This window comes from Ctenocephalides felis, unplaced genomic scaffold (assembly GCF_003426905.1).
Source record: "Ctenocephalides felis isolate EL2017-DRISC unplaced genomic scaffold, ASM342690v1 CF-g0.4_SCAFFOLD_03573, whole genome shotgun sequence".
Taxonomy (NCBI): Eukaryota; Metazoa; Arthropoda; class Insecta; order Siphonaptera; family Pulicidae; genus Ctenocephalides; species Ctenocephalides felis.
In genome coordinates this window covers 16,516,345-16,530,407 of record NW_020539727.1, presented here as the reverse complement: position 1 = coordinate 16,530,407, position 14,063 = coordinate 16,516,345, and the positions used below count along the sequence as shown (strand labels likewise).

The 14,063-nt window shown below is 26.3% G+C and overlaps 2 protein-coding genes, 1 long non-coding RNA gene and 1 other non-coding gene across 4 annotated transcripts in view; all 4 read left to right on the top strand.

The window, feature by feature from the left end:
* Positions 1–14,063, top strand: part of LOC113389649 — a 58,395-nt gene that overhangs the window by 39,870 nt on the left and 4,462 nt on the right. The window lies entirely within an intron of this gene.
* On the top strand, positions 123–189 carry LOC113389859. The gene has a single exon (XR_003368284.1). It is a non-coding gene; the product is annotated as a small nucleolar RNA SNORD31 (small nucleolar RNA).
* Positions 8,831–12,791, top strand: LOC113389397. Its single transcript, XR_003368258.1, has 3 exons — positions 8,831–8,947; positions 11,028–11,234; positions 12,547–12,791. It is a non-coding gene; the product is annotated as an uncharacterized LOC113389397 (long non-coding RNA).
* LOC113389393 overlaps positions 13,253–14,063 on the top strand; it is a 1,012-nt gene continuing 201 nt past the window's right edge. Inside the window, exons 1-6 of the mRNA XM_026626435.1 lie at positions 13,253–13,339; positions 13,398–13,455; positions 13,548–13,607; positions 13,700–13,768; positions 13,832–13,900; positions 13,964–14,032. Coding sequence (XP_026482220.1) covers positions 13,271–13,339; positions 13,398–13,455; positions 13,548–13,607; positions 13,700–13,768; positions 13,832–13,900; positions 13,964–14,032 — 394 coding nt within the window. The 5' untranslated portion in view covers positions 13,253–13,270. The remainder of the gene's footprint in view (positions 13,340–13,397; positions 13,456–13,547; positions 13,608–13,699; positions 13,769–13,831; positions 13,901–13,963; positions 14,033–14,063) is intronic.

Below are 14,063 nucleotides of genomic sequence, written 5' to 3'. Positions count from 1 at the left end.
CTAATAATAGTGTAGAAGAAGAGCACTTCTTTATAACTAATTTATTTTCTCTTTTTCTGTTTCACTAAAGTATTTTATGAATTTGATTTACCAGACTATTTATATTTACTTCTCTCAATTCTCTTACTATGATGATATCATTACCGCCCCAGTATGACAGCTTTGATTATACGGTTCAACTGAACTTATAAACAAACCTGGTTAAATTTACAATATTTGTTCATAGCTAATTATAATTATTTTAAATTACAGATCAAACGTTGTATGAGCAAGAGGAATACAAAGTATTATATTGAGAATTCTTTAGGGCTTGCAAAAAGGTAATTAACCTCAATTTTTTTATGTTTATCCCAATTGCCACGCTGCTTGTTATTCATTAACTCGACAGTGCCAACATTAGTTTATCTTTGGGTATAATAATTTCCTGCTAGGAAACTTCGTAATGATGTTTTATGTCTTATTGGAGTGCCGAAAGTTATGGAAACAGTAAAAGATAATTATTAATTTTAATATTAATTAATTACAATTTGTTTTATGGTTTATAGGTTATTTTACAAATTCATGTTTTGTTACTTAAAATTTTGTATTATGATTTAAACATGTTTTTGTTCTACAGATCAAAATCTGTGTTTTTATATAATTCTTTTCTTTACCTTATGTTTTTTAAATTTAATTTTATTTTGTTATAAGTTAGTTTACCATGTTTTATAGACAACATGAATATTTAAACATTTCTTTGTTTTATGGATTGAAATTTATTTTATTATAATTATTTTATTTACATACTGTTTTATGATTAATTAAATTTATTTGTTATGAGTTACAATATTAGAAACTACAATGTGAAAGTCAAAGATAATAATTTAGTAACATCAATTTAAAATATAGTATAGTAATTAGCAATTGTTTTACTTGCACAAATATATTAAATTCATTTCTTTTGCAGATGTCCAGAATTTAAATAAAAGCTTTATATGCATATGAGAGCGATCCAAACCAGAAAAAGGTATTATATTATTTATAACCTAATTTTTTTGTACAACTTTGTGTGTTCATTTTTATAATTCAATATTTTTAAGTTCCTTTTCACCAAATTCAATATTACACTCAATAGTACACTATTACATTCAGAATTTATATTTAAATTTGAGTTCTTTATAAAAAAAAAATTTACACAATCCATTTTATTAATTTATTATTATTCCTAATTCATATTCATAATTTATTTTATCTATATTCATTTAATATTTGGATTTTTCTTTCAATAGATCTGTTACTATTCTTGTCCCAATTGCCACGCTAAAATGTTTATAATTAACTTTTTAGTGCCGAATTTAAATTATTATTGGGAATATTAACCCACGCTAGGAAACTTCATAGTGACTTTTACTGTTACAATGGAGTGCCGAAAGTTGTTGGTACATTTAATCACTACATATACATAATATTTAGATATATTATAAATTTCAAAAATATCAAATTAAACTAATGTAATCAATTTATTTTCAGGAATGTCTGAATAAACTCCATGTCAAGAAAAGATGTTATCTATAAAATAATGCTGGAAGTTAAAATGCTAGCAGCTCTGCTGCATAAACAATTTTTTGATATTGGTAAGCATTTTTTTTTTAAATTAATGTTAAATCTTGATTTTAATTTTATATTGTTTTTTTTTTTCATATAAAACTCTTACAATTTATATCTTTTTTTTTTTTTATTTAAAATTTACCTATAGGTGGACATGTTACAGTCTTTAACATATTTATAGAATTTTTTTTTAACTCTTATTAAATTATATATAATATATAATTTAATCTTTGTTTATAATTCAATTCAATGATGATAAACCTACCGCCCCAGTATGAAGGTAGTGATTTTACGGTTTCACTGAATTTTTTTCTGTATACAAATAATTTATTAATTTTTGCATAGTACTAAATACCCTTTTCTTTATAGGTAGCAGACACTTGAATTGAATTTGGTGCATCTTTCAGAACAACATTAGGTGAGGTATTCTTATTTTTTCATAATATTACCTTTTAATTTTGGAAAAAAAACTTAAATATTTGAACTGGAAACCATTTTTTACTTTTTATTATTAAAATCACATTTTTTTGTCACACTAGCATGAATAAAAAATATATTCATATTTACTTTGTTTTGGATTTATTGTTCAAAGCACTACAAAATATAAATTTAAATTTCATTAACTCAATGTAATTGCACAAATATTTATTTAATATAAAAATATTTCAATTTTGATTAATTTATTTAAAAAAATCAATTTTACTTAAAAACTTCAAGCACTACAATTTACTTTTATGATTATTACTATGATGATTTATAGTTATCCCTGTCTTACAAATTCATGGTGAACTACTTTTCTGACACCACTTTTATATTTAATTTTGTTATATATTTTAATATTCAAATATTAACAGATTTTTTTTATTTCAGTTGACTTCATGATTTGTAGGATTGATTGATAAGATTGAAGACATAATCAGGTAATTTTTTTTGGTCACATAGAATTTACTTGTGTTGATACTTATTTTTGGTAAATTTCGATAGAGTAAAAGGTATATTAATATTTTTAACAATACAAAGTATAGATTATATAAAAACGATTTTATTGAAAAGATTTTGCTTCTATTTTGATAACAAAAAATTCATTTAAGTCCTCGGCAAAAATGAAAAAGCATTGTATCACAGCAATTTTATATTTTTTTTTAAATTTATTTCAATCATATTTCTAACCATACTGATTTTATATTTATAACCATATTTTTTTATATCACTCTAATAATTAACTTATAAAATGCCTTAATATTACTCTTTAACATAAAATTGCAAAAAATGTTTCACGCACAAAAATTTTTCTTCGACAATATCATTACATTGAATGTTTTTCATTACTTCATTTACATAATTATACTTTATGGTATTTACATTTAAAAAAAATGAAACTACACAATTTAATGAATTTATGTAACAAATTAAATTTCATTTAAGAATTTTAAGCATATCAATTTATTTTACTACAATGATGATTTATAGTTATCCCTGTCTTACAAATTCATGGTGAACTACTTTTCTGACGATTTCAATATTTAATAATTAAATTGCTAGACATATTAGTTGAAATTTTAACATTTATTTTTATTTTGCAGGTGCTCCATGATTTTTGATCAATCACTGGCAAGATTGAAGTCGTCATATCCAGGTAATTTTTTTATCAAATTTAAACTTGTGTGTTATTTTTTATTTAAATAAAATTTTAATGATCTTTTATGATGATAAACCTACCGCCCCAGTATGAAGATAATGATTTTACGGTTTTACTGAAATTAATACTAGTTGTATAGATATAGATTTACTTTATCAAACGCAAAACTAATTTTTTTTTTTTTTTACAGATGTACAAAGCAATCTACAGTGTATTTGTTATTGCACCCGCAGTACATTTGTCTTCTAAAACAAAATGAGGTGAGCAATGAAGAATAAAATACATTTGTATTTGTTAAAAAAAATCCTTTTTTTTATTAAGGATTGCATTTTAGTCTTGATATTATTACAATGATGATTTTTAGTTATCCCTGTCTTACAAACTCATGGAGAATTACTTTTCTGATCACTTCAATATTTATTTGCATTGTTATAATTTTTTTTTTCAAATTGTATAATATATTTTTATTTTTCAGGTGCTTTGTAATTTGATGGATTTCTACAAGAAGATTGAAGTCGTGTCAAGGTAATTTTTTGTTTTGTCATTCAAACTAAATTTTACTTTCAACCAAATTCTACATTAACACACTATAGGCAGGGCGGGTAAAAAATGTTTTACTATCATTAACTTTAAAATCAGATTGTTAGTTTGTGTTCAACTCAATTGTGTGTTGTTATTTAGTAGTTTTATAATAGTAAAGAGTACTAATATTTACAATTGGATACTTGAAATGCAGACTTTAGTATTTTTTTAGAAAATTGCATTATTTATTTATTTTATTTATTTAATTTATATAGCCCACAGATTTCTCCAAGAGGACTCAAAAATACAATTATTTTACATAACAATTAAAATATATACAAAATTACAATATATAGTTAGTAACATAAAATACTTAACAAAAAATTACATATAATGCAGAATGTAACAATATTATTTATAAACAGAATAAGAAAACAATGAGATATTTGAAAAGAAAATAAAAAGGTTAACTTGTGCAGATTATTTGATTAGGTAAAGTGTTGTGAATATCTATTTCATTATTAATTAAATTAAAGATAGATGACATAAGTAAAATTGGCGAATTTAAGAGAATTAGATTTAGGGGTAGGATAATTGGAAAATAATTGTCAACGCGAAGATAGCCTTGGAACATTATATAGATTTTGAACATTTTCTACTTTTCCTTGATCCTTAATTATCACCTTGAACATTTTAATTTACATTTGTAATGATTAAGATTTACTGAAATCTAGTCAAAGTATTATTATTAATGCTTCAATGTTGAAATTTTAAGCCACTTTTATATTCAACTCTATTGTACTTTTTTTTTGTTAAATTAGTGTTGCATAATATATCTTTCCAATTAAACTGTTAAAACTTAATGGTTTAATTTACAAAAGATTATTCATTAAAAGTTGTATATCAGTATGACTACCCGCTTATAGTATGTTAATATATATTTCAGTATGTATTCAATTAGTAGCATTTAAATAGTGCCTAAAAATTTTATATTTAATGATTTTTTTTTTAATATTTTATTATATGATGATTCTAAGTTATCCCTGTCTTACTAATTGCTGGTGACATACTTTTCTGATAAACTTGCATAATAAAAAATTAAAGTTAAGTTTTAAATAAATTCTTAAATATTGATTTTTTTTTTTACAGATCCGGGGCACTACTTAACTATTCTCTGGAGCTGTAGACATTTAATAAACTATCAAATGTAACAATTATTTTAAATAAAATATCGAAGTAATTTTTGCATTTTGCTTTTTTTTAAAACATTTCATCATTCAGCATCTTTTTTTTTTTTTTTTGTAGAAATCACTTGCCACTAATAACATCATTCATTATTCATATGGAATCAGTCATTTAAAAACAGGATTGTATCGTCTACATTGTTTGAACTTCAACAAGTTTGAATTATGAGAGATGACTAAATATACAAATTGATACAACATGATATTTCAGGTTCATATTAAGGTAAAATAAGTTTTATCATTCTGGTTTTAAATTTTCAGCTCAATTCGATGACATGTTTGAGGGTGTTAAGAATTGTGTAGGGTTGGGAATTGATAAAGTGGTCTATCCCTTTATGTACATACATATATAAATCATTCTTTGGTTAAGTTTTTAATCCATACAATAGATTTCTGACATTCATGTCGACTCAAATGAAATGTATTTCATTAAATTGAAATGCTATTGTTATGTATTCTAACATACTTTATATTATTTTATATATCTTAAAATTTAATAAATATTGTCCATGATCATTATAAGTAATTCAAAAATTTCAATCTCAGGTTTTTAATGGTAGTCCATAATTTTATTAGATAAAAGTTTTATTTAAAAATTTTGGAACTTATGAAATTTTTTTAAAGTGCTTAAGTTGAGTTAAGAAATACGTAAGTGTATAAATATTTTAAAATACGTTTTTTTTCATTACATTTCTACAAATTTATAAAAGTTGAACATGAATATTTTATATAAAAAGTTTTTCATTATTTTCTAAATTTTAAAAATTTATAAGATTGATGAATTTTTGTACCATATTTGAAATTTTTATCGTTTTTAAAAATATGTATACATATATATATATATATATAATACATTTTATTATATATATAATTTGAATTTAAAGATCAGACTTTACATAAATAAAAATTATCTAAATTTTCAGGAGAAGCAACTTATCTAGGATGTATTTATCGTCCAGTAGGATTTATTTTTGTTTCTTTGAGTATTTATGGTAGCCTTTGTAAATCTTCATGAAAAAAACGTACTTAAGTACACTAACTAATATATGTAACAGTGGAAATTCACCTAGGTATAATAAAATAGAAATGCAATTGATGAATGTACCAACGAATTTAAGATTTTGTAGTTTCAAATATTTTAGTTTTCAGTTCTGCGCAAGTTTTCAAAACAGCTGCTATACGAAGTTTGGATGACTCACAGGCTACTACTTTGGCTTGGCTTCATACAAAACGAAATAAGAGGTCAGCTTGTGTCTCAAATTAATTATTCCAGAGGTGAAATAATAATATAATTGCAATTAATCAATACTGATAGTAATATATTAATGTTTTATAATGGTTTATATTTTAAAGTCAATTATTATCTTATTTCATAGAATATTTCATGTGAATAGTCTATGATAGTTTTTGATGAAACGAAATAAAACATTAGATTTTTTTAAAAGCATAAAGAATTTTGAAAATGCCCTTTGATTTGATTTAGTGCTAACTGTTATCGCTAAGTTTTTTCTTAATTAATTAAATGGCATTGGTTTTATACTGAAAGATAAAAATCGATGCAACTGCTATAATAATTGATATGTATTTATATATCATATATACATGTATCTATTTATATATCATATATACATATATATATTTATATATAACGTATTAAGTGTATTGAAAATTAGATTTCTAACTGTTGAAGTAAAAGCATATAAAGATATCAAATAGATTTATTTGTATATTCCATGTAAATAAATGCAAACATCAAATATCTGAAAAATAATTTTAATGATCAAATTCATGTAAAATAATAAACAAATATCTTTGAACCCGTTTAAAAAAAATTGATGTCTGTATTTAAAATTACATACTTTTTATTGATTGTTTTACATTTGTACTTGAAAGTATGATTTATTTTACACATAGATTTTGAAATTTTTACGTCAAGATATATATGTACAGTAACAAAGTCTAGTAATATCTACCAAAAATTTATTTTACGTCCATACGTTTTGGCTATAATCCTAGCCTTCATTCAGTGGAAACTAAAACAATTGACTAGGAATGAAAGGAAAAAATATATATATAAAGATTACAAAGTACTTACAATTTGCGTTAAATTAGAATATTCAAATAACACATAGTATTCGGATATGATAATGCATGCACTACACTATGTAATATAAACATTAAACTTGTGATTAAACAATATTTCACAAAATACTAACTTAAAAAATCACAAATAGATAGTGTGTAGTAATATATGTGTTGTTCTTAATCTGGTTGAAGACATGTATTTTTTTTTATTGATGTTGTGCCCGATTTCTAGACTTCGTTAATACATATGTCAACGTTAAATTCAGAATTATATATATATGTATGAGAATTAAGTCTTCAAGGCAATACATCAATTAAAAACTTGTATGATTTTAGAAAATTTTTATTTTTTCCATACGTTTCGACACATAGTTTTGTGTCATCTTCAGTGGACTCGGTACCTTCATGTGTGGACTTCATGTGCTCGGTACCTAGCTTCTAACACGTGGTATGCACATTTGTGCACATTTAGGCTTCACTCTTGCATCGGAATACAGAATAGCGGGATGTATTTTACAAATTCATAAAATAACTCATTCTAAAATATATATATTGTTCAATTTAAAGTGACAAGAATTGGTTTCATTGTGCATTGTGAACAATTATAATTAGGAAATAATTAGGATTATTACAATTACATATAAGTTCATACCATTTCACCTCTTATATATTAGTTTTAATTAATTCAAAATAGAGTCCACTGAAGATGACACAAAACTATGTGTCGAAACGTATGGAAAAAATAAAAATGTTTTAAAATCATACAAGTTTTTAATTGATGTATTGCCTTGAAGACTTAATTCTCACATATCTCAACATCAAAATTATAAAAATTTTAACATATATATGTATATATATATATATATATATATATATATATATATATATATGGTGGTTTTTAAAATGGTCTTTTTTTTTATTGATGTTATGCCCGATTCCTAGACTTCATTAATACACATGTCAACATTAAATATATATATATATATATATATATATATATATATAATATATATATTGTGAATCTGCTTAACGTTCTAATATAAATTTAATTTTTCAAATCCGTTATTTTATGGGATTATTACATTATTCTTTTATTGTGAAATGATTTGTTTATACATTTATAATTAACTATTTTTGTATTCTCTCTGTCAATATGTCAAGATACTCGATGCCTCGATCAGAAAATTGCAATATAATATATATTTGAAATATTTTGCAGCCCAATTGTCCAATTAAAAAAGAGGGCAAATATAAAAAATGTTTATTAAACGTTTCCACACTTAATGTGTGTCATCAAACCATGAAAAACGAACATAACATTTATTAAAAACACTAAAATTGTGTAAAAGAACATCATAACTAATGAATAATTAATAAAATGACAAAATTAAAGAGAAGATAATGCTCCAATTTGAAAATATGTTGATTAAGCAATGGTACAGAATAGGTACAGAGCAATATCAAGTTTTCTATATTAACCCTCTTTTTTAATTCGACGATTAGACGACTATTTTTTAATTGGGCTGCAAAATAATAATAATTTATATATATATATATATAAAAATTATCATTGTCTAAATTCGTTAAAATGTCTTAGTAGAATTCAAAATCATCGCCGGAAGTGACCACAATCGATATTTGAGACAGGTTGGACATATTGTCTCGATATTCCTGTCTTCTTTGTTGTCTACCCTGATGACACGTGTCAGGCGACCGGATGACACTTCACCGAACAATGGCAAACGCAAGGTTTCTTGGTCGCCGGGCGTCATTGCACAATTCTTTTTAATCTCAGCCATCGCGGGAAGAAGATCTTGGGAATCCAGAGGAAACTCTAGTAATAGGAAGCCAGTGGACGCTCAAGTAACGAGTAAGTGCATTTTCCACATGTTAATCATTTTATTTTGCCATTGTGCCATGTCAAAGTAAAAGGCTGTGTCTGGCCGAGTGTATTTTTGCATTAATGATTTTACGTGACGGGTTTGAAAATTATTTGTGGATTCGAAATTTATGCAGGTGTTTTTACTTGATCTATCCCAAGGGTGCTACGAATATTCATCACTACAAATTGACAGAGTTTGATTTTTAACACATTGTGAAGAAAAATGGCGCGTCAAATCTTACACGAAGGCTGTGTCTGGCCGAGTATATAATTGCATTAGTGATTTTACGTGACGGATTTGAGAATTATTTGTGGATTCGAAGCTTATGCAGGTGTTTTTACTTGATCTTTTTCAAGGGTGCTACGAATACTCTTCACTACATACTGACAGATTTTGATTTGATTTTGAGGTTAGTTTGGTTTGTAACACATTGACAAGAAAAATGGCGCGTCAAATATTATACGAAGTCTGTTTCTGGCCGAGTATATAATTGCATTAGTGATTTTACGTGACGGGTTTGAAAATTATTTGTGGATTCGAAGCTTATGTAGGTGTTTACTTGATTTTTCCCAAGGGTGCTACGAATACTCATCACTACATTTTGACAGATTTTGATTGAGGTTAGTTTGATTTTTAACACATTGTGAAGAAAAATGGCGCGTCAAATCTTATACGAAGACTGTGTCTGGCCGAGTATATTTTTGCATTAGTGATTTTACGTGACGGGTTTGAGAATTATTTGTGGATTCGAAGCTTATGCAGGTGTTTTTACTTGATCTTTTTCAAGGGTGCTACGAATACTCTTCACTACATACTGACAGATTTTGATTTGATTTTGAGGTTAGTTTGGTTTGTAACACATTGACAAGAAAAATGGCGCGTCAAATATTATACGAAGGCTGTTTCTGGCCGAGTATATAATTGCATTAGTGATTTTACGTGACGGGTTTGAAAATTATTTGTGGATTCGAAGCTTATTCAGGTGTTTTTACTTGATTTTTTTCAAGGGTGCTACGAATACTCGAAGTGACGTGACTCATCACTACGTATTGACAGATTTTGATTTGATTTTGAAGTTAAGTGTTTTTACTTGATCTTTTTCAAAGGTGCTACGAATACTCATCATTACGTATTGACAGATTTTGATTTGATTTTGAGATTAGTTTGGTTTGTAACACATTGACAAGAAAAATGACGCGCCAAATCTTGCGATCATAGATGAATATCTAGTGTTTTCATGCAGTTTAAGAATGCAGCCAAGAACCATTGATAATATTGCTTTGATACAAGTGGTCGTTTTTCAGTTTTTGTTGTGTTTTCTATATTAACGTATATCGCATCAATTGGAATTCTATCTCCATTGCTAGCAATTATAAAGTTTATTTGCTTTAACGATCCTGGCTCGTGATAAAAATTTTGACCCAAAAAAATCAGGTTCGAGCATAATGTGATTTTACTTGATTGAAGGATTTCAATATTTCTTCTTTTCATAATTTAGAAAGATTTTGTAATGCTAATATAAATTCTTTCTTTAATGCTAATATCAATTCTTTTTATACAAAAGATATTGTACTTAAATGAAGCAGATGCATTAATTTTAATTTAATGATTGTGAAAACAAAGTACTTTTGCACAATTGAATGTCACCATCACGATGAAATAAAGACGTGTAATGTCTTGTATTGAAAATTTAAAAGATTTAGGTACACAATAATTATACATTTTAACCTATTTCATTAACAGTTTTCTGTTTCAATTATAAAAGCCTCTGAATATTTATATAATCCCCTTGATGAAAAGAAAATTCTGTTACAAATATTTTACTTTAAGACAAAGTATTATCTATCATAATCATGTTACATATTATTGTTGACTGCTGCTACGATGGACCCAGATTTAAAGTTTCCTAGGCAAAATGCATCGAGGCTATGTCATGTGAACACTGCAAATACTTTTATCTTTTATAACAAAGAATTACTGTAATAATGTCAAAGATACGTGCAATATTTAATTTTAGATAGACATAAAAAGAGTAATGAAAACTTAATTTTACCTTTTATATTTCAGCTCTGCTATAAAATGAAAGCTGTCGACAACAAGAATGAAGTAATTGCATTATAACAATGAGTCGACTCTGGAATGAGAATTCTGTTATCTTATCGAACCCCAATTAAGGATGGCAACCCAAAAGACAGGATATCTGCTGTGAGGGATCAAAAAAGCCTTTCCTGGAAAGGCCTATTTATTAAATGGAATACGCTTTGAGACTTCAAGGTATGTAATTTATTTTATCATTTGCTTATTTATTTATATATCTTATTATTTTGATATTTGATTCATTAAGAATTTATTTATATTTTTTATTTTATTTTAATTTTTTTTATATATTGAACTTTCTGAAGGGGAAGTTTGTTTTTATCAAAAAATCTGATTTGCTATTTTTGTTTTCTCGAAGTTTCAAGCCATTTTGAATTGAATGAGGCCACATATGGAAAAAGATTTTCAATAATGTGTAATAAATCCACTTGAAATACTAATAAATCACTAAAATTTATTTCTCAATTAGATTGTTTACACATATCGTAAAGTTCATGTAATGTGCTTTAAGGCAAAATACACATACCCCTTACAAATAGTTCAATTTTTTGTTTTCATGTTTACTTATTTAGCTAATTTTTTATTTATTCATGGAATTAATTGATATTTTTTTACTTATTATTTTTAATTTTTTTACTTACAAATTTGATATGTTATCAACTTTCTGTAGTTTTTCTACGTTATAGTAATCGTCCAAAAATCGAAAATGATAATTTTTGCATATCTTCGCGTTTCAAAAGTTTCTGAAGTTTTTGCCAAACTTTATAAATAATCGATGTGTATGTGTTTTGTTTGTGCATACAATTTTTTGTCCTATTTGAAAAAAATTATACTTTTTGAGAGAACAAAGCTTTTGATTTTTTTTTTAATTTCAAGTGTTTTTTAATTTCCAAATGTTTAGTTGAGTATCAATAATCATTCGCATTTTAATTTTAATTCTAATTCACATTCTAAAGTTTACTTATACTTCAAAACAATTATTTTAACTCTGCAATTCAGTTGATTAATTCTTAGAAATATGAGATAAAGTCTTTTAATCTAACTCTGTTTGAAATTCACTTTTAATGTAAGCATATATCAACGTCGTCGTCTATAAAATAAGAAAAATGAAATTGACAGTATTTAAAACAATCTATTTGAAAATATTTGATAATACTTGAATATTTTATTGGAGTCAGTTCCAGCAATTTGCCTTAAAGCACAAACGCCATGAATCACTAGCCTGTTTCTAAAATTATTGATTTATACATTTATCTATTGTTTTAATTATTTTGTTTATTTATATACTTTTCATATCAATTATTTATTCATTTAAGCTTATTTATGCTCTAGTTTATTTTTTTCAATTTTGCTCATTCGTTGATTTTTCATATAAATTATTTGTTTATACATTTATCTATGTTCATTTATATTTTTTTATTTTAATCAAAAAATAAATGTAATGTCAATTATTTAAATTGATAAGTGTCTAACCATGTCATTTTTTAAGCTATGTGAAGTGGCTCCGCCGGCGACTTTATGGCAAACTAAGTCTACGCGGTTGTCAACTCGCTCATTTATGTGATGGACAGCAATGCAACAGGACCTCCAGGACCAAGGGAGAGGACCCAGGGAAGTACAAGTGACATGAAAACGCGAGCAAAATTAAACAAATCATTGTCGGGTTCTCATTCATTCGCGTTTGCTTGCATTGTATTTTAATTTTGCGCAATTTCTTTTAACAATTTGTAACGGCGACAGTAGATTGTGAACGGCATACGTAGTTTAACGCAATTGTATCTATTTTACAGATATAAACTCCTGCGATATAGTATTCAATATTGTTTCAACTCTACCTTGTTAATAAATTATTCATTATGTAATCCCGTGATTCAGATAATTACTTGCATGATAATATAGTAGTTTGGGGTGGTAGCAATGCATGTAGGTAGCATTCGTAGTTTTAGTTTAGACTGACACACTAACACAATAATCCACTATTAAATAAAAATGTAATAATCTGAATCATTCGACATTATGTATTACTTAATTATATAATTTTTAAACTATTGTCTATTATAAACAACTGCTGCCGTTTGCAATCCATATAGCATTGCGCCAATTTATTATTATTCTTATAAGTTGTTACATTGATGCACTAACTTTTTTTCATCACTTTTAGGGCATTCTTGGAAATCAATGGACAAAGTGTGAGCACTAAAAGTTATCAACCCATGAAACAGCTTGAATCTGGGATTTATATATTTAATTTTCACCGACAGATAACTTCAACTACTTCAGCAGTATGTGTTATTTATCAATCATTAAAAGATGTATTCTAATCTTGTTTTTTTATTTCAGATTCACTTCTCCTGCACCACTGAATCACCAACCCTCATCGCCTTCAATTCATCAAACAGTAAGCACTTACCGAGTATCTATCAGACAGTCTGTATATTTTATCAAACATTTTAAAAGATGCATTCTAATCTTTTGTTTTTTTTATTCCAGATTCAATTCTCCTGCACCACCGAACCACCAGCCCTCTCATCGTCTTCAATCTATCAAACAGTAAGCACTTATCGAGTATCTATCAGGCAGTCTGTATCCTTTACCAAACATTTTAAAAGATGCATTCTAATCTTTTGTTTTTTTTATTTCAGATTCAATTCTCCTGCACCACCGAACCACCAGCCCTCATCGTCTTCAATCCATCGAGTGTCTATCAGGCAGTCTGTATCCTTTATCAAACATTTTAAAAGATGCATTCTAATCTTTTGTTTTTTTTATTTCAGATTCAATTCTCCTGCACCACCGAACCACCAGCCCTCATCGTCTTCAATCCATCGAGTGTCTATCAGGCAGTCTGTATCCTTTATCAAACATTTTAAAAGATGCATTCTAATCTTTTGTTTTTTTTATTTCAGATTCAATTCTCCTGCACCACCGAACCACCAGCCCTCATCGTCTTCAATCCATCGAGTGTCTATCAGGCAGTCTGTATCCTTTATCAAACATTTTAAAAGA